The sequence below is a fragment of the Panthera uncia genome, assembly GCF_023721935.1.
Source record: "Panthera uncia isolate 11264 chromosome A1 unlocalized genomic scaffold, Puncia_PCG_1.0 HiC_scaffold_17, whole genome shotgun sequence".
NCBI lineage: Eukaryota > Metazoa > Chordata > Mammalia > Carnivora > Felidae > Panthera > Panthera uncia.
The window spans coordinates 119,673,597-119,698,726 of record NW_026057577.1 but is presented as its reverse complement, the minus strand read 5'-3'; the positions used below and the strand labels follow the sequence as shown (position 1 = coordinate 119,698,726).

Genomic DNA, 25,130 nt, shown 5'->3' with positions numbered 1-25,130 from the left:
ACATTCCTCAAGCAAGCCTTTGGGTATTTCCTTTACAATATATTCTCTATGAGTGCACTAGTTTTAATATTCTTATTTACTAATAATTATATGTTCCAATTACTTTTATTCTAATTGTTAAAATATGTTAACTAGTCTCACCACCTTGAGTCTCCCTTCTTCAACAACCATCCCTGGTTCCAGACCATCTGCGTCAAGTTTCTATTTAGCTAAACTGGAAGTATATTTCCCATAATTTCTTTCCCTGCATGCTTCTGGGTTAGCAAAAAGAGAAATTTGTGTGAGGCTGGGAATGTGAAAGTGAGGCAGCTGACATTACATTCTGAAAGCTGGTGTATAATATGAGGTACGTTGTAGATTGTGAAGTTGTCACTGATCTGCTGGTTCACATTGCAGTGTGGAGAAGTGGCCAGGCCTCCAGGGGCTGCTGGATTTCCTCTCTTAAGTTTTGAGTCCTGGACCAGATGTATTTGTAGCTCCACAATGACAGGTGTAAGCTTCTTCTACAGGCCAAAGATATTATCAGATTGGAAATGGTAAGAGACAGGTGCAGATTCCACTTTGTCCTCATAGTTGCCAGTTTGTCCTTTCTCTTTGCTGTTTAATGTCCAGATCGTCTTGATTACTGACTCTGCTGGCCTACAGTGACCCCACACTCATTACCAGATGCAGAGGTAACAGTCTTCTATAGGATTCTTCACCAGCTCCCCCGTTGTTCCCATCCTAATTCCTATAATAAATTCTTTATTCCTTATCACTCAATATGGCTCTGCTCCCCTAATTGACACAGAAATTGGTACCAGAAGTAGTTCTAGGAGAATAGAACTATAAGGATGGGTATTCTAAATTAGTTCTGGCAAATCTGGAAATGGTTTTTTGATTGGATTACGCTTGAAGACATTAATGGTTGTGTTTTCCAGAGGAAAAGGGAACACTGATGGTACATGGCAGGCAATAGCAGAACAGTCATTCAAATGATCACTCTTAGACAACTATAATTGAGTGCTTATAGAAAGTAAGGCATGGGGTGACCAAATGATGCAGTGATAGTGATTTGCGCTACATTGCCATTCAACTTATTTGGCTTGTGCAGACAACAGATAGATCTTGGAGAAAGACAACAGATTATCTTAATCAGATGGTGACTCCAATTGTAGCTGTTGTTCCAGATGTGGTTTTGTTGCGGGAGTAAATCAATACAACCTCTGGCACCTGGAGTGCAACTACTGATCGGGCAAATGCTTTTTCGTCTGTATCTTTGAATAAAGATCATCTGAAGCAGGGTTTTTGTTGTTGCTGTTGTTTTGTTTTATTTTTTTAGTTCACAGAGCTCACAGTAGATCTTCCCTTTCTTCAGAGAAACTATCAATTCTCCAGTCCTATATTATAATATAGTCTGTAGTGACCTTGATTACCTCTCCATTGAATAGGACATCCCACTGGACCATTGCATTGATGATAATGTCTGAATCTGATTCAGATACCTTGGTAAGCTGTATGTGTGCCAGAGGGTAGGGAATAAATTCCCCAAACATTCAGGGACCTGCCACCTTGGTGAAATTTATACAGCTCCAGTTATCAGGGGTTTGTCAAGATATTTCTTCCAAAAAGGATAGACAAGGTGGCATCTGGTCCATCCCACCACTAGAAAAGGGGCACCACCACACACACATAAATCTCTGGATTTCTGAGGCAACATATAACTAATTTGGGCATGCTCCTCATACCTGTTTACCAAGTAACCCAAAAGTTTGCCAGTTTTCAGTGGGGGCCAGAATAAAAATGCTTTGTAGCCTGCCCTGGGTGCTATGCAAGCTGCTATGCTGCTTGAGTTACATGACAAAGATTCAGTGGTGCTTGATGCAATGGTAACAGATGAGCATACTGCATGGTATCTTTTGCAGACTCCTTCTCTGTAAGCCAATAACAGTACAAACCTTTAGGATTTCGGAACAAGCTTCCCATCCTCTGCACATCTCCAGAGGATGAGAAAGCCATTTTTGGAAAAATAGTTTCTGGCTTTCTAAAGGCCCTAGTAGAGGCTGGGTACTCGACCGTGAGCACCAAGTTACCAAGGGACCTGATCTATGACCAAAACTGGCTCTGGATTAGCAACAAAAGAATTTTCCATGCAATTTGGAAGCAGAAATGTAGCAAAAGTTATAGACATTGCTACTGATCTGTTGACTCCGTTGTCGGTATGATCAATGGCCAGGACTGAAGCTTTTGTAGTTTTTGTTCCACGTCGTCCTTCAGCTTCTCCAAGTCCTGAATCAGGTGTGTATGTCACTCCAGGGTGAAGGATGTTGGCTTCTCCAGGCCACACTTGTGCTCAAAGTTGGAGGAGAAATGCAAACAAGGGTTCTAGTTTATCTGCTTGAATTCCATGTTGTCATTTTCCCCAGCTTCACATTCAGCTTTTCTTCCCAAACGCCTGCCCTGCTAGCCTACTTTAGGCCACCACAAGACAGAGAGGTAACGTCTTTTCAGAAAATTCTACCTTAATTCCCACATTAACTGTATAAATTTTAATTCCTATGGAAGTCTTATTCCTTTTTTCTCCTAGTGGTTCTGCTTCATTGAATAAACCCTAATTGAAACACTACCATTTTACTTTCAAACTTTATATATCTTTTTAAAAAAACTTATTTAATTCAAGTACAATTAACAGACACCGTTATATTATTTATAGGTGTACAATATAATGATTCAACAATTTTATGTGTTACTTAGTGCTCATCACCATAAGTGTACTCTTAATCCCCTTTACCCATTTCAGCATCTGCCCACCTGCCTCTCCTGTGGCAACCACCATTTGGTTCTCAATGTTTAAGAATCTGGGTCTTTTTAATATCTTTTTTTCATTCATTTTGTTTCTTAAATTCCACATGAGTGAAATCATACGGTATTTGTATTTCTCTGACTTATTTTGCTTAGCATTATACCCTCTAGATCCATCCATATTGTTGCAAATGGCAAGATTTCATTCTATTTTTATGGCTAAGTAGTATCCCATTATATATATTTATATAAATATTATATATATAAACCTGCCCTTCAAACAATATGAATTGGACTTGCTAAATGGGAAGTTGAAGGGTGAAGCCATTTATTACTGAGACCACTCCTGCTTTTGAAACCTGACTGGATTGAAAGGAAGCCTACAAACTTGAATGGCCTAGCTCTGGGAGACATTTTCATATGATACAGCGCTAAGCTGAAGAACCAACCAGTCGTTAGAGGGTTCCCAGACCACTGCGGAGGGGAAGAGGGCTGGAGGTCAAAGTAATTGCCAATGGCCAAGGATTTAATCTATATAACGAAGCCTCCATAAATACCCCAAAAGAACAGGGTTTGTAGAGCCTCTGGGGTTGGTGAACACTTGGCGATGCTGGGAGAGTGGTTTACCTCAAGAAGGCATGGAAGCTCATTCCCCTTATTCCATGTGTCTTTTCCTTCTGGTTGCTCTTGAGGTATGTCCTTTCATAATAAACTAGTTATCTAGTAAATAAACGATTTCTCTGAGTTCTGTGAGCTGCTCTAGCAAACTAATTGAACCCAACGAGGGGGATCTTGGGAACCTCTGATTTACAGCCAGTCAGAAGTACTGGTAGAAGTTTGGGTTCGTGACTGGTATCTGACGTAGGAGGGTGGAAGCAGCAGTTTTGAAGCAACCTTTAACCTGTACAGTCTGATGTTATGTCCAGGAAGATAGTGTCAGAACTAAGATGAATTGAGTTGAATTCTTTGTGTTGTGTGGGAACCCCTTCCCCCTTCCCTGTCCCACCACACACACACACACACACACACACACACACACACAGATGGTGCAGATGGTGGAACTGGGTCCCGGAACCTAATACATTGTTTTTTTGTTTGTTTGTTTGTTTTTTTATTAAGAATTCACTCTCCAATTTATTCTTCCCTTTTTTTTTTTTTAACATTTGTTTATTTTTGAGACAGAGAGAGACACAGCATGAACGGGGGAGGGTCAGAGAGAGAGGGAGACACAGAATCTGAAACAGGCTCCAGGCTCTGAGCTGTCAGCACAGAGCCCGACGCGGGGCTCGAACTCACGGCCCGCGAGATCATGCCCTGAGCTGAAGTCTGACGTTCAACCGACTGAGCCACCCAGGTGCCCCTATTCTTCCTCCTTTAAAAATAATTTGTCATTTGTTCCTCTGGTTGCTTTTAAGATTTCTCTGTCTTTGACGTTTAGTGACTGGCTGCTCATATGCCTGGGGTTTTTTTTTTTTTTTTTTTTTTTTTTTAATCCTACTTAGGTTCAGTGGACCTTCTTTAAACCTGTGGTTTAAGTACTTCTGACCCTCTTGGGATAGTCTCGGCCAATATCTTGCCCATTAAAACTTTAGCCCCATTCTCTCTCTTCAACCTTTTTCAGATATTAGATCTTTTTACTGTGTTTCACAGGTCTGTTATACACTTTTTAGTATTTTTCTTATCCTTTTATTCCTTCTCTGCTGCAGTCTAGATACTTTATCTTGTTCTGTCTTCCAGTTTACTGATCTTCTCTTTCACCTTCTTGATGAGGGAGCATAAGGAAGCTGACAGGTCACAAACACCCCCCTCCCTCCACAACCAGGTGGGATTTGTGTGATATTCCTTGGGCACTCCTGGCTGCCCAAGAACAAAGAAAAGGGGAAAAACAAATTGTTAACTGATAAGGATCATAGTTCTGCAGGACCTAAGTTTCCATCACCCTTCCATAGTGAAGTGGGAAACAAAGGCAGGAGGAAATGGCAGATAGAACTCAATTTCCTTATAACCTGCAGCCCGTTGACAAATAAATACTTGAGGCTGGCAGAGTAAAATGTTTCTTCTGAAACCCCTTACTGTCTTAATGCTAATGCTTTGCTAGAGGGAAAAACAACCTTAACTTGACAATAGCCAGGCCTCCAGTATCCTGGGAGTCTTCTTTAGCGTATGAAAACCTCACTGGAAACTTCCCCTGGACTCTACCTCCCTCCCCCCCATAAAACCAGTCTCTCCTCATGGTCCCAGGGCAGTTCTTCCTGCCCCTGCTTTAATAAAATCACCTTTTTGCACCAAAGACGGCTTCAAGAATTCTTTCTTGGCCATCAGCTCTGGACCCTATGAACCCCACTATCACCCCCCCAAAACCTCATCATTTTCATCTGTTCTTACACTCATCTATTGAATTCTTAATTTTAATTCATAAATGTTAGAATTTCTCTGTTTAAATTCTCAATCTCATCGTCTACTTTTCTGAATATATTAATCTTTTTTTTAAGCCTGTGTCCAACGATTCCAACATCTGGACTACCTGTCTGTTAAAACTTGTGGCAATAATTTGAGGCTATTTCTGAGGTCCTCTTGAGAGCAGTTTTTTCTTTCTGCTGAATAGTCAGATCACCTTATTTCCCTCAGGGACTGAAATGTTTTGAAGATGGGTTTTTGTCCTTACAAAGGCTTATTTATTTCTCATCCATTCTTACTTCTTAGGTATTGCCCTTCTGGGGAACTAAGTGGAATTTTAAGGTATTTACTGGTGATGAGGGAGCCAAAGGCAAGATAAGGGCAAAGCACAAGGCAACAACACCCCTTCCCCCAGGTGGGATGTGTGTGTCATTCCTCAGACACTCCCCAGCTGCCCAAGAACAAAGGAAATGGAAAAATCAATGGTTTACTGATAGAGATCGCAGTCAAGCTGGACAGGAGTCTCCATCAGTTTACAAATGTCTTAGTAAATTACAAAAAAAAAAAAAAAAAAAGGCAATCTTATCAATAGCCTAATCTCCGGAAACCATAGACATTTTCTGAAGCCCTAACATCACCTTCCCCTCCATGATGATGTGGGGAACAAAAGCAAAACAAAACAAAACAAAACAAAACAAAAAAACCCCAAAAAGCGTAGATAAAAGTGAGTGTCTTTATAAGCAGCAGCCCATTGACCAACACTTGAGGCTGGCAGAGTAAAACATTCCTCCAGGAACTCCCTACTGTCTTAATGTTAATGCTTTGCTAGAGGGAAAAGTAACTTTACTTCAACAGTAGCCTCCAGTAGCTTACGAGTCTTCTTTAGCATATGAAAGTCCTTTTGGAAACTTTCCCTTGCTTTTAACGCCCCCACCTCCAACTCCCAAGCATATAATCAGTCACTCTTCATAACCCCAGTGCAGCTTTCTGACCACATGTCCTGTCCCCATGCTTTAATAAAATCACTTTTTTTTTTTTTTTTTTTTTTTTTTGCACCAAAGACGTCTCAAGAATTCTTCCTTGCCCATCCTGTTGTCTTGGGACCCCATCACTCCAAACTGCATCACTAGGACTTTTCCTCTTCAGCTGGCCTTGATTTCTAATTTTTGGCTCTCCAACTTCATGAGGCACTGTTAGCTCTTCAAAGTTTTCAGACTCCTAGGCTGTCATTTTATATTTACTTTCTCAGTGCTTTGGACCCACAAATCTTATAAATTAGCAAATACCTCAAAGGGGGAAAATGCCATGGAATGTCAAAGCTTACGAATGTTAAGACTAACTGCACTGTACTGTTTTTTTGCTCCAGAAAATTATGGTGCATTGTATACTCTTTGATAACCTCAGCATGTTTTTTGTTTGGCAGTGGTGGTGGTGGGGCGGTGAGGGTGTTTTATTCAGCTTTCCTGGTTGCCTTCTGTGGCCAGTTTTATCTATGGCAATCTATACATCATTACTAGAAGAAGAATGTTCCTTGCTTGCTTTTTAAAAGAGTAATTTTTTCATTTTACCTTCAAAAGAGGTCTCATTTTTGCTTTTTCATTGTTTGCTTCACAGTGATATGCCCAAATTCGAAAGACCCCCAAGAACAAACCACCAGAGTCCAGAGTCAAAGCCAAGCGGCAAGGGTCGTTTATTGCAGGTTCGAACCCGGACCTCCGCGCACTCGTTACCAGTGACGCTAAGAGGTCCCGAGCGAGGATCTTACAGCTTCTTTTATAGACAGGCACAAACAAGTTAGGGATTTTTCGAGGTTACAGAGCTGTTATTGGTTGACATTTAAATTTGAACATTCAGCAGAACTTGATTGGTTCCCGCCTTTAGGTCAGACCACAACCGGGCACGCCCTGGCTGGTTCCGGGAACGGCGGGGGTGGGGGGGTGGGAGGTCTTTTCTTTGCAGTTGTGAGTACACCTGGTAATTTTTCTCTTAGCCTCTCATTCCCCCCTCTCTTTGGTGCCTTAAGAGCCAGTCTTGGATCTTGTGTGTCTGACTCAAATGTTTCGGTAATGATAGGTTGGTATTGGGTCCTAAGGACCATCAGCTGGATCGTGTTAACTCAGTCTTTGATAAAGGCAACTAGTTTATTAATAATATAAGGCCTGAAGGTGAGGAGGAGAAGGAGGAGTATAAGGGGCCCAGCTAGAGCAGAAAGCAGGGTGGCTAGCCATGGGGACTGATTGAACCAAGACTCAAACCAGCCTTGTTGTTATTCTCGTTCACGCTTCCGTTTGGCCAGGCCTTCTCTAACTTTAGCCATGGACTCTTGGACTACTCCGGTGTGGTTAGCATAAAAACAACATTCTTCTCTTAAGGCACATAAACCTCCCTGTTGGAGGAAGACTAGATCTAGCCCCCTTCGGTTCTGTAGGACCACTTCAGAAAGGGAGGTCAGAGATTTTTTGAGGTGCGAGATTGAGTCAAGTCTGGCTATATTCTCATCAATGGCTTCCCTTAGGCTATTGAACCCCCGGTGCTGGATGGCTAGTGATGAGATCCCTGTTCCTGCCCCTATGGTACCAAGGCCAAATAAGGTGGCCAAGGTTATGGCCATAAAGGGTTCCCGTTTTGCTCTTATTGACTCTCTTGCTTTCGTCCCTTCTGTCCACAGATCATATACAACATTTTCTCGGTGGTAAATAACCTTTGGAAATACTAATACCATGATACAATATTCGGTTGACGAATTAAAAACATTTCTGCTAACACATGGGGTGAGCCCTGTCTTAGAACAAATCCACCAACTGTCAGGAGCTGGAATTATCCATTTAGATTCATCTATAGAGTAATTAGTCAGGGCACAGAGCTGGATATGGCTAGAGGGGACCTTTCCTATACAAGTCCCATTGCCAGTGACCGCTTGCAGTGTGAGGCTGGGGCCCTTTCGATTCCACTTGCAAGCTGCTGGCGACTCTTCTCCTGATTGTGAAAAAGGGGCAGCTAGACCTATGGCTTCATAGAAGGGGGGTTTTATATCATAACATAGCCAGCAGGCCCTTGTTGCCTCAGGGTCCGATCGGTTTAAGGCCTCATACACTGCTGTTAGCAATTTCCATAGGGAGTCTATGCCTTCTGGGTTCTGATTTTCTTGGACAGCTTGTGCTTTTACTCCTGGGGTAAGGATGGGGGTCCTGCTGGAGGGAGTAGTGGAGATCTGCCTGGGGATAAGCTTATCTGTTTTTTTTTTTTTTTTTTTTTCAATACCTGATTTGGCCCCACTGGTTGTACAAGAGGGGAGACTTTTAATTTTATTTGAATGGCAGTCCCAAAGAGGGGATATTGATATAAGTAGAGTCCCCAAGTGAGTCCTGAGACCCATCGCCTGTCCTTTTTTCCTTCCTCTGTAAATCTTACACGAATAAGGTTACAGTTTTCATCATACCTGGTGCGGGTACATGGTCGGACATAGGACATTTCAATAAATTGGGGTTTTACTTCCCACTTCCATTCCCCATCATTGGAGGTGACGCAACTCCAGGCTGCGCAATAGAGGGTTTCAAACCCTCCACATGTGCGCCTCATCGCCCCTGTCCTAAATCCCGGACATGCATAAGATCCACTTCTACTTATTGATACCCTCCTTTGCAGTTGCCTCCATTTACCTCCTTCCATTTCTTCTAATGGACTAACTTTTTCTAAATTAAAATATAAATCTGGCCACCAGGTATTGAATGGGGCAGTTCCTAGGGGTTTGTTGTAGATTTCATGAGTCTCTAAGTTAGTAATTTCCCATGTCAAATTATAGGGGTTGTGGGGGTTTGGATTTACAGACAGAATTTGCAGAACAATCAAGAGGAGGGCAAGTACCATAGTTACGGCTCAGTCCGTTGGCGGCGTAGGGTCGATTTTAAAGGATTGTCCTGAGTCCGATCAACAGTCCAGGTTGTCTTTGAAGGTCCGATGAGGTCTGAGAACGGGTCCACTGGTTTGGCATGGGCGAAATGGATCCAGGTGGCGATTCCGTCTACTTTGATGGCAGTAGGCGTTGTCAGGATGACCTGGAAGGGTCCTTTCCACCTGGGCTCCAGAGTTCCCTGCCGATGACGTTTGATGAGGACCCAATCCCCTGGCTGGAATTGATGTGGAATAGGCCGGGGTCCAGTCTCATACAGTTCCTTTAATTTGGGCCATACATCTTCATGGACCCTCTGCAAGGCTTGTAGGGAGAACAAGAATTCAAGACTATTATCGTTCTCAGCTTTGACAAGGTTATCTTTTAGGTTAGGGATGATGGGGGGTGGTCTACCATGTATTATTTCATAGGGTGTGAGTCCCAGTTTGTATGGGGAATTACACACCCTGAACAGAGCGTAGGGGAGAAGGACCACCCAATTAGCGCCAGTCTCCATAGTCAATGTGGTTAGGGTCTCTTTTAATGTTCTGTTCATTCTCTCTACCTGTCCTGAGGTTTGGGTCGGCATGCACAATGTAATTTCCAATCAGCCCCAAGTATGGAAGCCAGTCCCTGACTTACCTTAGAGACGAATGCAGGTCCATTGTCTGACCCTATCATTACTGGAAAACCATACCTGGGCAGGATTTCTTCTAGGATCTTTTTGGCTACAATCTGCGCCGTTTCATTCTTGGTTGGAAAGGCTTCAGTCCATCCTGAAAAGGTATCTACAAAAACTAGCAAATACTTATATCCATATTTTCCTGGTTTTACCTCAGTGAAATCTACTTCCCAATAGGTCCCCCGTCTGCTCCCTCTTTGTCTTACCCCTGTTGTCTTAGGATTGCTACTCGCGTTGTTGAGTTGGCACACTGTACATTTAGTGACTACTTGATCGACCTTATCAGAGACATTTCTGATTTTTAGTCCAGTCTGTCTCAGTAAGTCCAACATTTGCCGGGAACCTAAGTGGGTGCTGTGATGGATCCGCTCTAGAACTTGCCATCCTAGTTTATCTGGGAGTATAATGCTGCTTTTGGAGTCTCTCCACCAGCCATCTTTGATTCGGGTCATAGGAAGTTTACTCATCCATTGAATGTCGCTTTCTGAATACTCAGGGCTGGGGGGCAATTCCCGGGGTCTGGGGTCTGGCAGCTGTAGGGTCAGTAATTGCACTGGGGGCTGAGCTATGTTTTTTGCAGTCTGATTGGCCAAATTGTTGCCCCGGGAAACTGGGTTGGTTGTCTTCTGGTGTCCTGGCAATGCACAATTGCTAGCTTTTTGGGTTCCCATAAGGCTGCTAGCAGGGCTAGAATCTCTTCTTTATTTTTGATGTCTTTCCTTTCAGCTGTGAGGAGCCCCCGTTCTCTGTATATCGCCCCATGTACATGAGCGGTGGCGAAGGCATATCGGCTATCAGTGTATGCGGTTAGCTTGCGGTCTCTTCCTAATTTTAGGGCCTGGGTTAAGGCTATTAGTTCAGCCTTCTGGGCCGAGGTTCCGGGGGGTAGGGCTTCTGCCCAAACCACCTCGGTTTCTGAAGTTACGGCCGCCCCCGCATACCTTTGTCCCTGGTGAACAAAGCTGCTTCCATCGGTGAACTAGATGGCGTCCGCATCCGATAATGGTTGGTCCTGCAAGTCCTCCCGGACCCCATAAACTTGAGCCACTGTGTCGGCGCAGTCATGAAGTGGGGTTCCCATGTCTGGGTCTGGCAGCAGTGATGCTGGGTTCAGGGCCGTTGGGGGGGTGAAGATGACCCTGAGGGGGTTCAACAGCAGTCCCTGGTAATGAGTGAGTTGGGCATTGCTCAGCCATCGGTCAGGCGGCTGCTTGAGGATGCCCTCGATGCCATGCGGGGTGGTGACTTGTAGCTCTTGGCCCATGGTCAGCTTATCAGCGTCCTTTACCATTAGGGCAGTGGCTGCAATCATCCGGAGACAGGGTGGCCATCCAGCGGCCACTGGATCTAGCTTTTTAGACAGATAGGCTACTGGCCTGCGCCAAGGGCCCAAATGCTGGGTTAGCACCGCCTTAGCTATGCCTCGGTTTTCATCTACATATAGGTGGAAGGGTTTGGAGACATCGGGGAGTCCCAGGGCAGGTGCTGATAGCAGAGCAGTTTTGATTTGTTGGAAGGCCTATTTGGCTTCTTCCGTCCAACTAAAGGGCTGTTGATCTTTTGTTGCCTGGTATAAAGGTTTTGCTAATTCAGCAAACCCTGGTATCCATAGTCTGCAGAACCCAGCCGACCCTAGGAATTCCCTCACCTGTCGTGGTGTCTGCGGTCTGGGAATACGAAGGACAGTCTCCTTCCGGGCATCCATTAGCCAGCGTTGCCCCCCTCTCAGTAAGTAACCCAGGTAAGTTACCTCTGAATTGCAGATCTGAGCCTTCTTTGCTGAGGCGTGGTAGCCTAAGGTTCCCAGAGTTCGCAGGAGACCTTCGATTCCCTGGATGCAGGCTTCGGGCGTCTTGGCAGCTATTAAGAGATCATCAACGTACTGTAGGAGAGTTATATTAGGGTGTTGTTGTCTGTACTCACTTAAATCTTCGTGTAGAACCTCATCGAACAGGGTCGGAGAGTTTTTGAATCCTTGTGGCAGTCTGGTCCAAGTGAGCTGGCCATTTATGCCCCTGTCTGGATCTGTCCACTCGAATGCAAATAGCTCTTGACTTTTAGGCGCTAGTGGTAGGCTGAAAAAAGCATCTTTTAGATCCAGAACAGTATACCATTGTTTTTCTGGGCTGAGGGCGCTCAAGAGAGTATAGGGGTTAGGAACGGTTGGATGTATGTCTATCACCCGCTTATTGACTTCTCTCAGGTCCTGCACTGGTCTGTATTCCCCGCTGTTGGGTTTGCGCACGGGCAGCAGGGGGATATTCCATGCTGAGTGGCAGGTGCATAGGACCCCGAAGTCAAGGAGGCGGCGGATATGCGGTGTGATGCTATTTTTGGCTTCCGCGGGCATGGGGTATTGGCGCACGCAGATGGGGTCCGTCCTGGGCTTGACCTCTATAAATAGGGCTGGGCGATGTTTTGCTAGCCCCATACCACCCGTTTCTGCCCACGCGTCTGGGAAGCGTTGAAGCCAGGGCTCGATGCCCTGATCCAGAGGAGTGGGTTCCTGATGGAGCCTATATTCATCTTCTAGTTTCACAGTGAGTACAGATATGGGTTGGTTGTGGAAGTCAGTCACTGTGGGTCCCCCCGGTTGGAAATGAATTTGGGCCCCCATTTTGGTAAGCAAATCCCTCCCCAACAGGGGGCAGGGGCTGTCGGGAATGACCAGGAAGGAGTGGGTTACCTTCCCAGTTCCTAAGTCCACAGTCCTCTGAGTTGTCCAGGGGTACTTCTTTATTCCGGTGGCCCCTTGTACCCAGGATGATTTTTCAGATACTTTTCCATGGGGCTTGACCAGAACTGAGTGCTGTGCCCCGGTATCAACTAGGAACTGGACCAGGGTCCCCTCCACTTGCAGTGTTACCCTAGGTTCGGGGAGGGGATCCGAACCCCGTCCTCCCTATTCTGTATCTTGGGTAAACAGTATGGGGGCTATTTTAGGCTGCCATTGTCCTGGCCTGGGGCAGGGTTGTTTCTTCTTGGGGCATTCTCGTATCCAATGGCCTTTTTCTTTACAATAGGCCCATTGATTTTTATCTAAGTGCCACCTGGGAGGGCGTGTTTGAGTGCCTTCTGGGGGTGGCTGTTCTTTCTGGACTATAGCGGCCAGGACTTTAGTCATTTTCTCTGTGGCCTTGATCTGTCTCTCTTCTGGGGCGTCCCTGTTGTTGTAGACCTGTTGTGCTATATGGAGCAGATCCTGGATCTGTTTACCTTTTAAATCCTCTAGCCTTTGGAGTTTTTTCTTAATGTCAGGAGCTGCTTGATTTACAAAGGACAGCAGCCTGGTTCCCAGGGACTTCTGGATCCATGGGGGTAAACTGCCTAAAGGCTTCCATTAATCTAAGAAAGCAGCTGGACTCTCTGCCTTTCCCTGTACGACCGACCGAATATACCTTAGCCAAATTGGTGGGCTTGCAAGCTGCAGCCTGGAGACCCGCCATCAGAGTCTGGCGATAAATGAGTAGCCTTCCCCTACCTTCTGCTGTGTTGTAGTCCCATTCGTCCTGTGGAGGTCTGGTTAGGGGGAAAGCCGAATTAATGAGGTCAGGGTTAGATGTCAGCTGACCGTCGTCTCCAGGAACCAGCTTTCTTGCTTCTAATTGGATCCTCTCTCGCTCCTCTGTAGTGAACAGGATGCGGAGGAGCTGCTGACAGTCATCCCAGGTGGGCTGGTGGGTGAACATGACACTGTCTAAAAGAGCTATTAGGTCTTTAGTGTTATCAGAGAATCGAGTGTTTTGTGTTTTCCAGTTGTAAAGGTCACTGGTGGAAAAGGGCCAATACTGGAGTCGGGGGTTGCCTGTTTCATCAGGGGGTCCTATTTCCCGCAGGGGTAGGGCCACAGTGGAGTCGGGGAGGCGAGGGTTTGGCTCATGCTGGGTGCGCCCGCGGGTTTGGCTGGCTGGCCCCTCGCAGTTGGTTTCGTTTTCAATGGGGCCCGGCGCAGCTGCTGCCTCCCGTCCTCCTGGTTCCGGCGCAGCTGCCGCTTCCTGTCCTCCCAGTTCCCCTAGGGGGGCAACTAGCGGGGCGACTGGTGGGGCGGCTGCTGCGGGCAGGGCCTGGGGTACGAGGGGAGGGGGATGATAGGGTGGAGGGTCTAGGGATAGTAGGTCCTGACTATCGGGCAATATGGGATACAAGGGCGCGGCTGGCGTCCTTGATTTTGGGGAATCTGCAGGCTGCATGGCAAGGACCTTACACATTCCCGAGGATAGGAAGGGGGCTAACCAAGGGGGTGGATTTTCCACTAAATTCCGCCATACAAGAATGTAGGGAATCTGATCCTGGTGTCCCTCGCGACCCGGTAGAAAAATCTTTGATTTCACCTTAGCAATTATAGGGAGGCAGAAAGTTCCTTCGGTTGGCCATCCAACACCAAAGGTTGGCCATTCAGAGTGGCAGAGGGTTATTAATTTTCCCCGCCGGATGTCGAAACTCAAATTCTGTCCTCTGGTTCTAACATCCCTGAAGTTAGCAACGAGGAGAGAAAGAGGAGTGCTTTGAGATTGGCCCATCTGTATCCTGGAGGTGGAGGAAAGGATTAAAAGGAGAAACAGTAAAGTTATGAGGATCTCTGGCTGGGCCAGGCCAGGTCACCTGTGAAACAGAAGGAGTTTAACACTTAAAGGTTATAGAATAGAGAACACAACACTTAGATCGCTAGCGTGTTTCGGGTGTCCGCCACCCGAACAGAAGAATTCCGATGGGCCCAAAAAGGTGCCCCAGACGGGTGCCAGTGGACATCTCCTACTGGACCCGACCGACTGCCCTATAGCGCGTCCACCAGGGCTGTGTCAGTCACCAATACAGATCTCGCGCGGGAGAGCCAGAAACAAACAAACAGAAACGGACAGAGCTGGCTCACTTACCGATCGGTCTCAGGGACGACCCGTTGACTTGGGGTCTGGTGGGCTTGGGGGGATCCCGGACAAGCCCCCAAGTGATATGCCCAAATTCGAAAGACCCCCAAGAACAAACCACCAGAGTCCAGAGTCAAAGCCAAGCGGCAAGGGTCGTTTATTGCAGGTTCGAACCCGGACCTCCGCACACTCGTTACCAGTGATGCTAAGAGGTCCCGAGTGAGGATCTTACAGCTTCTTTTATAGACAGGCACAAACAAGTTAGGGATTTTTTGCGGTTACAGAGCTGTTATTGGTTGACATTTAAATTTGAACATTCAGCAGAACTTGATTGGTTCCCGCCTTTTTTTCAAACCACTCAGCAGAACTTGATTGGTTCCCTGCCTTTAGGTCAGACCACAACCGGGCACGCCCTGGCTGGTTCCGGGAACGGTGGGGGGAGGTCTTTTCTTTGCAGTTGTGAGTACACCTGGTAATTTTTCTCTTGGTCTCTCAACAGAAGTATGTGGACTCAGAATGCACATAATTACCGATAGGGCAATGCTGGTTTTTGATCAGTTTTAATTACAAGGCCAGAACAAATTCTCAGTGAGTACTTTTACATTTTTAAATCAACAGGTGTCCTTGGTGATAAATGCAAACTGATGAGAGACCATCATGCAAATTTACATTCAACTTTAATGGCTTAATTGTTCAACATTTTAAATTGCCATTTAATTTCAATGCCAGTAATTCTTGATTTCATATGCTATACCTGGCCAGGAAGAGAATAGATAATTGAAGACCACAGATAATCCAGTATCTCTTTTTTGGCCACTGATTTTAAATTTTCTCTCCAAACTCAATTTTCTTACACAAAGACTTTATTGTACGTAAATATTTTTCATGTTCCAGAGGACACATAAACACATAAGAAAATTTCCACAGACAAAAGAGAGCCCAAAGAGAAAAGCAGGGGTCATAAAAAAAAAATCTAAAAATGAAAAATGAAGGGGAAATTTCTGAGTGGCTACTATGCACCAGGCACTTAAAATGTATTTTTAATACCAACAACAGCCCTGTGAGGAAGATATGTCCATTTACATAGTAGAAAACAAGACTCAACGAAATTAAGAAACTTGTTCAGAGACATCCAAAGGGTGACATTCCTAGATAAAACAAAGTAAATCACTACTTCCTACTAATAGGATGATAACAACTTTTTCTTTATTCTGAATGGAAAAAAATAAAGAACATTCACCAAGGTTTTGAGCAAATTAAAAAGGCAGTTTTTGAACATTTGGTTATTTTTGCACTTATTTTTTCTTTGAAATTTTTACTGAGATGATTTTAATTTCTCATTCAGTTTGAATAAATAATATCGAGACGTCCAAGTCCCTGGTACATGTTTTCCTCCAATGACATCCTCTTACAAAACTGTCTTACAATATTGCATCCAGGCTAATCACAATGCAATCCATCAATCTTACTCACATTTCTCCAGTTTTACTTGTGCTCATTTGTGTATGGGTGTTTGTGTGTATTTGGTTCTGTATCATTTTATCACATATGTCATAGTCCGTATAGCCACCACCACAGGTAAAATACAGTTCCATCACCACCTGGACCCCTCAAGTGATCCTGTTATGACCATACCCACCTCCTTTCCACTCTTCCTCCTAGGTCCCTAAGCCTTGGTAACTTCTATTCTGTTCTACATTCCTAAAATTGCATCATTTCAAATATGTTACAGAAGGGAAATGATATAGTATATAATCTTTTGGTATTGACTTTTCATTCAGCATAATTTCCTGGAGATACACCCTAGCTGTCATGTGTTCATTTCTTTTTAATGCTAAGTAGTATTCCATATTTGGGATTTGCCAGCTTGTTTTACCATTCACCCACTGAAGGACATCTTAGCTGGTTCCAGGTTTTGGCTTTTATGAATAAAACTTATAGACATTCACGTATGGGTTTTTGTATGAACATAAGTTTTTAATTTTCTGGGATAAATGCCCAACAGTATTTGCTAGGCCATATGGTAATTGCATGTTTAGTTTTAAAAGAAACTGGCCAACTGTTTTCCAGAATGGCTATATTATTTTACATTCCCAACAAGAACGTAGGACTGGTTTAGTATGTCCACATCCTCGGCATTTGGTGTTGTCACTGGTTTTTATTGTAGTTATTCTGATCCAGTGTAGTGGTACCTCATTGTGGTTTCAATTTGCATTCCCCCGATAGCTAATGATGTTGTCTTTTCATGTTTTTTGCACTTGTTTTAATTCAATTAAGCACTGAGATGTGCATTATTGGTGATTGGAAGAATAAAAAAAAACCAATTTTTAAAAATCCATCCTCATATTGTCTCCTCCATTGAGACTCCAGTTCCTTTTGATTAAATTTCTCGTCCAAAATCCAAGAGACCATCACTAAATCTCCTTATTCAGAACTGTAGTTATTATAGGGGCGCCTGGGTGGCTCTGTCAGTTAAGTGTCCGACTTCGGCTCAGGTCATGATCTCGCGGTCCATGAGTTCAAGCCCCGTGTCAGGCTCTGTGCTGACAGCTCGCAGCCTGGAGCCTGTTTTTCGATTCTGTGTCTCCCTCTCTCTCTGACCCTCCCCCATTCATGCTCTGTCTCTGTCTCAAAAATAAATAAACATTAAAAAAATTTTTTTTAAAAGAACTGTAGTTATTATAAAGATACTGAAATGGATATTCATTTATATACTTCCTTTGAAAGCCTTTTTAATATGAAAAATTCCATATAATTAAGTGAATAGTATAATGAATTCTCATGTACCCATCATGCTCAGCTTTAGTAATTGCCAAAATTTTGCCATCTATCGTCTCTTTCCCAATTTTTATCATTTTTGCCAGAGTATTTTAATTAAAAAAAAATTTTTTTTATTAGAGGGAGCGAGTGAGCGCACCTGAGTGGGGGAGGAGCAGAGGGAGAGAGAGACTCTCAAGCAGGGTCCGTGCTCAGTGTGGAGCTTGACCCCATGACCCCAGGATCATGACTTAAGTCAAAATAAAACTCAGACGCAGGGTGCCTGGGTGGCTCAGTCAGGTGTGTCTGACTCTTGATTTCAGATTGGGTTATGATCTCACGGTCATGGGACTGAGGCCGGCGTGGAGCCCCACGTTGTGCTCATAGCTCAGAGCCTGCTTGGGATTCTCTCTCTCCCTCTCTCACTGCCCCTACCCCTGCTTGCAAGCACTCTCTCTCTCTCTCCAAATAAATATTTAAAAATAAATAAATAAAAGAAAAACCAAAAAAAAAAAAAAAAAAAAAAGGGTTGGACATTCAACTGGCTGAGCCACTAAGGTGCTGTTTACCAGAGTATTTTAAACCAAATCCTTGCCATATAACTCCACCCATGAATTAATACTTTTCCTCATGAGGTCAAGTCATAAGATTGTTTAAGCTAGAGAACATAAGTAGAATATAGGGCAAAGGTTCACATGCTTTCTTCTTGCACTGATGAAAAAAAAAACCTGTGCTTTCAGAACATGATCAATCAGGCAGGTATATTTCTTGGAAAGTCTCATTGAGTTATTTTTAATATAGTTACTCTTTTTCTAGACTATACAACCCTGTTCTATATCTATAGGTAGATTAACCTTTTTACTATGGTCTTGATAAAATGAAAAAGATGTTTCCTTATTAAATGGAAAATCATAGGAGATAAACATATGCATCTACTCTATGTATAGGGCTCTGACTTTAAACCCTCATTTTTTTTTCCTCCCATAAAAAATGACTTTTAAGTTTATGCCTGAGTTAACTTTTGTAAAGATGTCCACTTCTACCACAAGCTCAGCTGTTCTTGGAACATTTCAGCTTCTCTGTGATACTATAGATGACAATGAGGTCATTTCACAATTGCTTCTTTTCTGGAGAACACAGCTGGTTCAGTCTGGTCATCAAGATTCTCGTTGCTGCATTTCCTGAGTCACCACAGTATTTCAATTGACCCCTTTCCAGAACGGATTACATCCATGTCATATCCTTCCACAATAAAACATCTATAATCAAATGACTACAGTGGCTATTGAGTGGTATGCCCTTTACTCTGGTCCAGAATTGTTTGGGTTCATAACTTTTTTTTTCTTTAAAAAAAAATTTTTTTTTTTTTACATTTATTTATTTTTGAGAGACAGAGAAATAGAGCATATGTGGGGAGGGGCAGAGAGAGAAGGAGATAAAATCCAAAGCACAGAGCCCGATGAGGGGCTCGAACTCACAAACTGTGAGATCATGACCTGAGCTAAAGTCGGATGCTTAACCAACTGAGCCACCCAGGCGCCCCAGTTCATAACTTTTCAATAAATATTATCACACTGAAATTTTAAACTCAGATTTTCTTAAACCAAGCATAAGCAATGACTGATTTTTGTCTTCCACCTGCTCCTTACCAAGAGTACTGCATTATTTGTGGCAGAATTCCTTCTGATTTTGTACAGATCATACCAATTTATGAGTTACTTTAGCTCTCTGTTTTTTGTGGAGTTTGTTTTGGTTTTGATTGTTAAGAGTCACTTTAGCTTCTTTTTTCCAGACACGTTTACACATTTTATTGAAAAATCTGTGGTATATTTTAGGATATGCTGAACAGAGGCAGGCAAGTATGAAATCTAATTTCAAGATCCCTCTGAACAGTCTCCCATGGTACACATACTTTTCCTCCACAGAAAAGGGAAACTCAGCACAATTATAAATTTACTCTTAAGTGTGATTATTTGATTAAGAGCTATTTCTCTACATTCATTGCTCTATCCCTAGAGCCTACTGCACTGCTGGCTCTCAGCGGGTACTTATGTCAGTTATGAATTTATTGCCTTTCAGCTCCAAATTCACCCATCATTGTCTTCTCCAAGATAATGGGAGCGGGCCCTGCAAATAGTATTCCTTTGCCAACTAGGATGACGTTAAGCTTTGTCAATAAAAAGTTTGTAAGAGACACTTGAAGAGGAAGAGGTTTTTCCTCCTGGTATGATGTACTTCTCTTGTCAGCGCCCTGCAGCTCACTCTTTTCCCACTGTCCAGGCCCCTGCAGTAAACAAAGCTCCTCCAGAATCCAAAAACTGTGATACAACTGGCTTACCTAGTTCCTGACTCCTGCAGTGTGGGGTGGCCCGTGGGGCCAGTGCCTGCAGCTTCCCCCAGCACTACTTCAGGGAGTGACACAGGACACTTCCCTGTGAACAACATCCCTGTCATCTCTTCAGGTGGCTTTGTGGCAACTTCTGAAGTGTGGCATTCCCCTTAAGGACAGCTTCCTCTGGCTCCTCAAAGGCAGATTTCTAGCAAGTTCCGCTGGCATGGCACCAGAGCGACTTCTCTGCCATCTGTGAGCCATAGCTATGCACTTTCCCACAAGGTCTGGATCTCAGTCCTGTAAGCCTCTTCCTCAGAGGTTCCATCTCAAACCCAGGGTTATGGCTGTTCCTTAAATCCACTATTCCCATGTTGTAGAGACTTCTCTTTTCCTTTAACTAGCTAATTCCTCAATTCTCAAATTCCCTGTTACAGTTAATAATTTTTTACGTTAGAATTTCTCTGTTCAATTTACCATGTAAAGTGTCTACTGATTGGACCCTACCTGATAAAGTGCTCAAAACCACCTATTGAAAGAAGAACAGAAAAAAAAAATTAAAAGGAGGGAGAGCATAAGAAATTTAAGACCCCCAAATTATTATTGTCATATCCCCAAACCAGTTGTATATTTATTTGCTATTATTTGGAGTTAGAAATGTATGATCCTGTGTCATTGGAAAAATTATTTTCCAATAATTCATCCACTCTGTGTACTCCATCACTAAAAATTTATTGAGCAACTAGTTTGCTGAGCATAGCCAATACATTTCTTGGGATAATGAGAGAGTTGGTAAGTCTACAAAGAGAATCCAGACTATAAAACCCACAGAAATTTCCTTGAATATCAAGATTTCAGGAAACTAGATTTAAGACTGCCTTTAAATCAGACTACACAATATTTCCTGTTCTCTCCCTCCAACTCCCACCAATAAATAAATGAATGGGCAAATAATATGGTAAGTAATTTAATTCCTGTTCTTTAAAATCTCACTGTCAGGAAATGTGGTTAATGTCTAAATTAAATTCCTCACCCCTCCTTTTCTTCTCCTTTCCTTGACCTAGGGCATCCTTCACCAGTTATACACAGTACTTAAGTTATTAAATAACTCCTTGAGCTTCTGTAGCTCAAGTTAAATATTCCATGTACTTTATTTTTTCCCCATAGTTTGAGTCTTTTTAAATTGTCTTCCTGAGCACTTTCCATGTTGATCACATGTGTCTTAGTTCAGGCTGCTATAACAAATACCACAGACTGGGTGGCTTAAACATGAAACATTAATTTTTCACAGTACTGGAGGCTGGAAAGTCCAAGATCAAGTTGCTGGCAGATTCTGTGTCTGGTGAGGGCCCTTCTCATCATTTGAAGATGGCTGGCTTCTTGCATCCTCATATGGCAGAGAGAAAATGGGCTCTTGTGTTTCCCCTTTCTTAAAAAGGCACTCATCCCACCATGAAGGATCCACCTGCTTAACTTCCTCTAAACCTAATTACTTTTCAAAGGCCCTATAATGGGGTTTGAGGTTTCAACATATGAATTTTGGCTGGGGAGGGGGGACAGAAACATTTATTCTATAGCAATTTCATCTTAAATGCCATTGTTCTCTCTTTGGCGATCTCATATAGAGTTTGATACTATGGACTTAAGTGACTCCTCAAATACTTTGGTCTTCTACATGTGTGTATCTGGGTAACTGTTATAAATTAAATGCCTTTAATTACAATAATAAAAACATTTCACATTTAGAGTAAACTTATGTTTACTTAAGACAGAAATTATGTTTATGGAAAGGATAAGAGTTGGGGGGGGTGGGGAGGATAGAAAGACAGAGAGAGTTACCTGGAAGGCAAATCATGACTGAAAGATTACATAATAAGCACTTAGACTGCTTCAAAGAACTGTTTTAAACACCATTTACACATGCACTAATATAATCACCAACTCTTTCCTATCCATAAAGCAGACATTATGCTCACTGAGAAAGGCCTTAGAGAACCCCTTCCGATTCACTGCTTCTAAAATGAAGGATTTCCCACACTTTAACATCTTTGAAATTGGAATGCATTTCACAAATGACAGTATCCTACCATCGCCTTGGCTCCTTCAGCTTTTGGTAGCCCAACTGCTCTGGAAGAAGCTGAGGCAGGCACCTCAGCTCCCTCTCATCCTTTTTCTGACCTGACTCAACACCCCAACCTGTCCCCTGGACAATCCAAACCCTTATCAGTAAGAAGCACCTAGACTGCAAATACACAAACTTCAAGGCAGGTGGATTTCCTTGGGCCATTAACTGCTCATGATGTCTATCAGCTGAATAAAGCCTCCATTAACAGCCCTTCTGTTTTCTAAATACAAAAAGGAAATACTAGGCAAACTTACCTGAGACTGAAGTCTAAAAATTCTTAATATGTATACAATAACATTTTATAAACGATAAAAAGCAATCATAGTACATTTTAAAATTGATGGTGTTCGTGCTCTCTGTGGAGCGTCTGGGTGGCTCAGTTAGGTGTCTGACTCTTGATCTCAGCTCAGGTCATGATCTCAAGGTTCATGAGTTCGAGCCTCACATTGAGCTCTGCACGGACAGTGTGGAGCCTGCTTGGGATTCTCTCTCTCTGCCCCTCCTCTGTGTGCACTCTCTCTCTCAAAAATAAACATTTAAAAAAATAAAATGAAATAGAATAGATGTTGCCTTCGGATATTTAGACCAACAGAATATAATAGCCCAGAAATAAATCCATGCAAATATAGTCAACTGATGTTCAACAGGGGTGCCAGGAATATACAATGGAGAAAGGACAGTCTCACTCAACAAATGGTGTTAGGAAAACTCGATATCCATATGCAAAAGAACAAAATTGGACCCGTATCTCACACCATACACAAAGATCAGCTCCATTCAAGATTTAAACCCATAAATCTATAAAACTAGTTTTATGAATCTATAAAACTCCTAGAAGAAAACATAGGGGAAGATCTTCTGAACAATGGTTATGGCAATGACTTTTTAGATATGACACCAAGAGCACAAGTAACAAAAGCAAAAATTGACTAGTGGGGCTGCATATTATAAGGAACTCCACAACTCGATAGTAAAAATTCAAATAACTCAATTAAAAAATAGGCAAAGGACTGAAATAGACATTTTTCCAAAGAAAAGATACAAATTGCCAACAGGTATATGAAAAGATGCTCATCATCACTACTCAAGGAAATGCAAATCAAAATCATAATAAAGCATCACCTCAATAATAGCTTAATAAGATAACTACTATTGAAAAAAAGAACAAGTGTTGATGAGGATGTGAATATATTAGAACCCTTGTATATTGTTGGTGGGAATGTAATGTAAAATGTTGCAGCTGCTATGAAAAGCAGTTTGGAGGCTCCTCAAAAAAATTAAAAATAACCTATGATCCAGCACCTAAATGTCCACTGACATATAATTGATAAAGCGAATATGTTATACACATACAATGAAATACTATTCAGCCATAAAAAGAAGGAAATCCTGCCATATGCAACAAAATAGATAAATCTAGAGGACATTATGCTAAGTGAAATAAGCTAGTCACAGAACAAATATTGCATGATTACATTTAGATCAAGTATCTAAAACAGTCAAACTCATAGCAACAGAGTAGAATGGTGGCTGTCAGGGACTGGGGCTAGGGGGACATGAGTTGCTGTTTAACAGGTATTAAGTGTCAATTACGTAAGATTAGTAAGTTTAGAGATCTGCTGTATTACACTGCACCTATAGTTAACAATAATTTGTTAAGAGGGTAGATCTCATGGTAAATATTCCTACTCTGATAAAAAAAATTGATGGTATCTTATATTCTAAGAAACAAGATAGTAACAAATGTTCTCATACTGTATGTGTCTTGATGGCCCTAATGCTTTCCCATCCCTATACCCCCCAAAACTCCACAGGCTCCAGTACTGTGACCAATTTTCTTCTCATGGACCCTTTCTTCCCCAGTGAATGGCACTAGATCTCACTGAGTGATGCTCTCTCCGTGTCACCAATAATATTTATTTTCAGGTTGCCAATGTCAACCTTATTCCTGGAGTTCAACTGAATGGGTCTGAGCCACAACTCTGACTTTGAACATGTGTTAGGTTAATATAAAGGAAACCAAATTTCAAAAAGGAGTTTAGTCACAGAAATGAAGCAATGCCCATCAGCCCCTCCTGTTGATGTCAGTTGAGCATTCTTACCTGCAGTTGCCTACACAAAGCCTTTCAGATGAGCAAACTCAGTAATTTCAAGTCTTCCACAGGGACATTTTGCCTGGTGGGTGCCATTATCCTTTTTATTTTGGCAACTACCCATTTCCTCTCAAACTGGGTTGTACACAAGAGCTGTGTGGACAGGGGAACAAAGCTTCAAGATCTGTCCCATTAGGTTTAAAGGTTTTGTACTCTGTTTTATAGCTTACCAGAGAGCAACAAATCTAGTTCTATTCAGAGGATTTAATTCACATCTCATTAACTACCTTGGCAAAACCCAACATTAGCTTTGAAAGGCTAATTTGATTAAAGAATTGATGGACATTACTTCTCTCTGACTAATGAAGTTAATTTTAATGGAGGTAATAATGTCTCCCTGGAAGATTACTGGGAGAATAAAAGAAGCCAGCTAGCATATTCTAGGTGTTTTGTAAATTATGAAATGCTAAACAAATGTAGATGATTATCACAGGTCTCTGTATTCCTTTGTTGCAGTTTTTAGATTCTACCTCTTGTACCTTTCCCTTTCTTTCTCTAACTCTTCCTTAGAAGACTTGCTTAATTATTTAGCTGAGGGAAATCCTCAAGCCTGCAGGACTACCACCTCAGGTTTTCAACCAGTAAATTGGTTTAATATCATATTTGGAAGCCTACCATGCACAAGTTGTTATACAAATATATAAGGCGTTAAACACATACAGGATACATACTACGTTCCAGTGAGGCCATTATACACACATTATGAAGCAGTATCTGGCTTAGAACCAGTTAGACAACTCTTAAACCCTTACCCACATTGAGCACCTACAAGGGTTGGAAACTGGAGATTAGAGGAATATTTATGGAGAAAATCTGGAAGGAGCCATTGGGGCACTCTAACTCCAAGAAGGCTAGGTGGGAGATGCTACCTCCTGTCCCCAGATCAAGAGAGAAGGGCTTCAAGTGGAACATCACAGTGTGTGTGTGTGTGTGTGTGTGTGTGTGTGTGTGTGTGAATCCATATCTCTGTATCTATAACTGTATCTATATCTGTATCAGACTGGTGTCTGATTTCTTCTTGAAAATTTTAAAGGGTAAGAGATAGAATGCCTAGGAATGAGCCAAAGAAAGAAAATGACTGTGTTGGGCCCTGCAGTTTGTCAGGGGAAATGGGAGGGTTTCCTAGGGACCCATGGTGGGTTATGCTACAGA

General features: G+C 42.8%; 2 protein-coding genes across 3 annotated transcripts in view; both read right to left on the bottom strand.

Annotated features, from left to right (window-relative positions):
• Positions 1-8,410: 8,410 nt before the first annotated feature.
• On the bottom strand, positions 8,411-19,825 carry LOC125935286 (uncharacterized). Its single transcript, XM_049648915.1, is given in 5 exon segments — positions 8,411-9,646; positions 9,649-10,386; positions 10,389-12,651; positions 13,148-14,276; positions 19,710-19,825. Coding segments are annotated over 5 exon segments (4,845 nt in total). The 3' UTR covers positions 8,411-9,047.
• OXCT1 (3-oxoacid CoA-transferase 1) overlaps positions 9,314-25,130 on the bottom strand; it is a 154,998-nt gene continuing 139,181 nt past the window's right edge. Inside the window, exons 18-19 of one of the 2 annotated variants that reach the window (XR_007461595.1) lie at positions 23,928-24,071; positions 9,314-9,391 (exon numbers count right to left, since the gene is read on the bottom strand). The gene's annotated coding sequence lies outside the window, so the exon portion shown is untranslated. Of the gene's footprint in view, positions 9,392-14,976; positions 24,072-25,130 lie in introns of those variants that run through there. The other variant, XM_049648705.1, reaches the window with a different exon arrangement.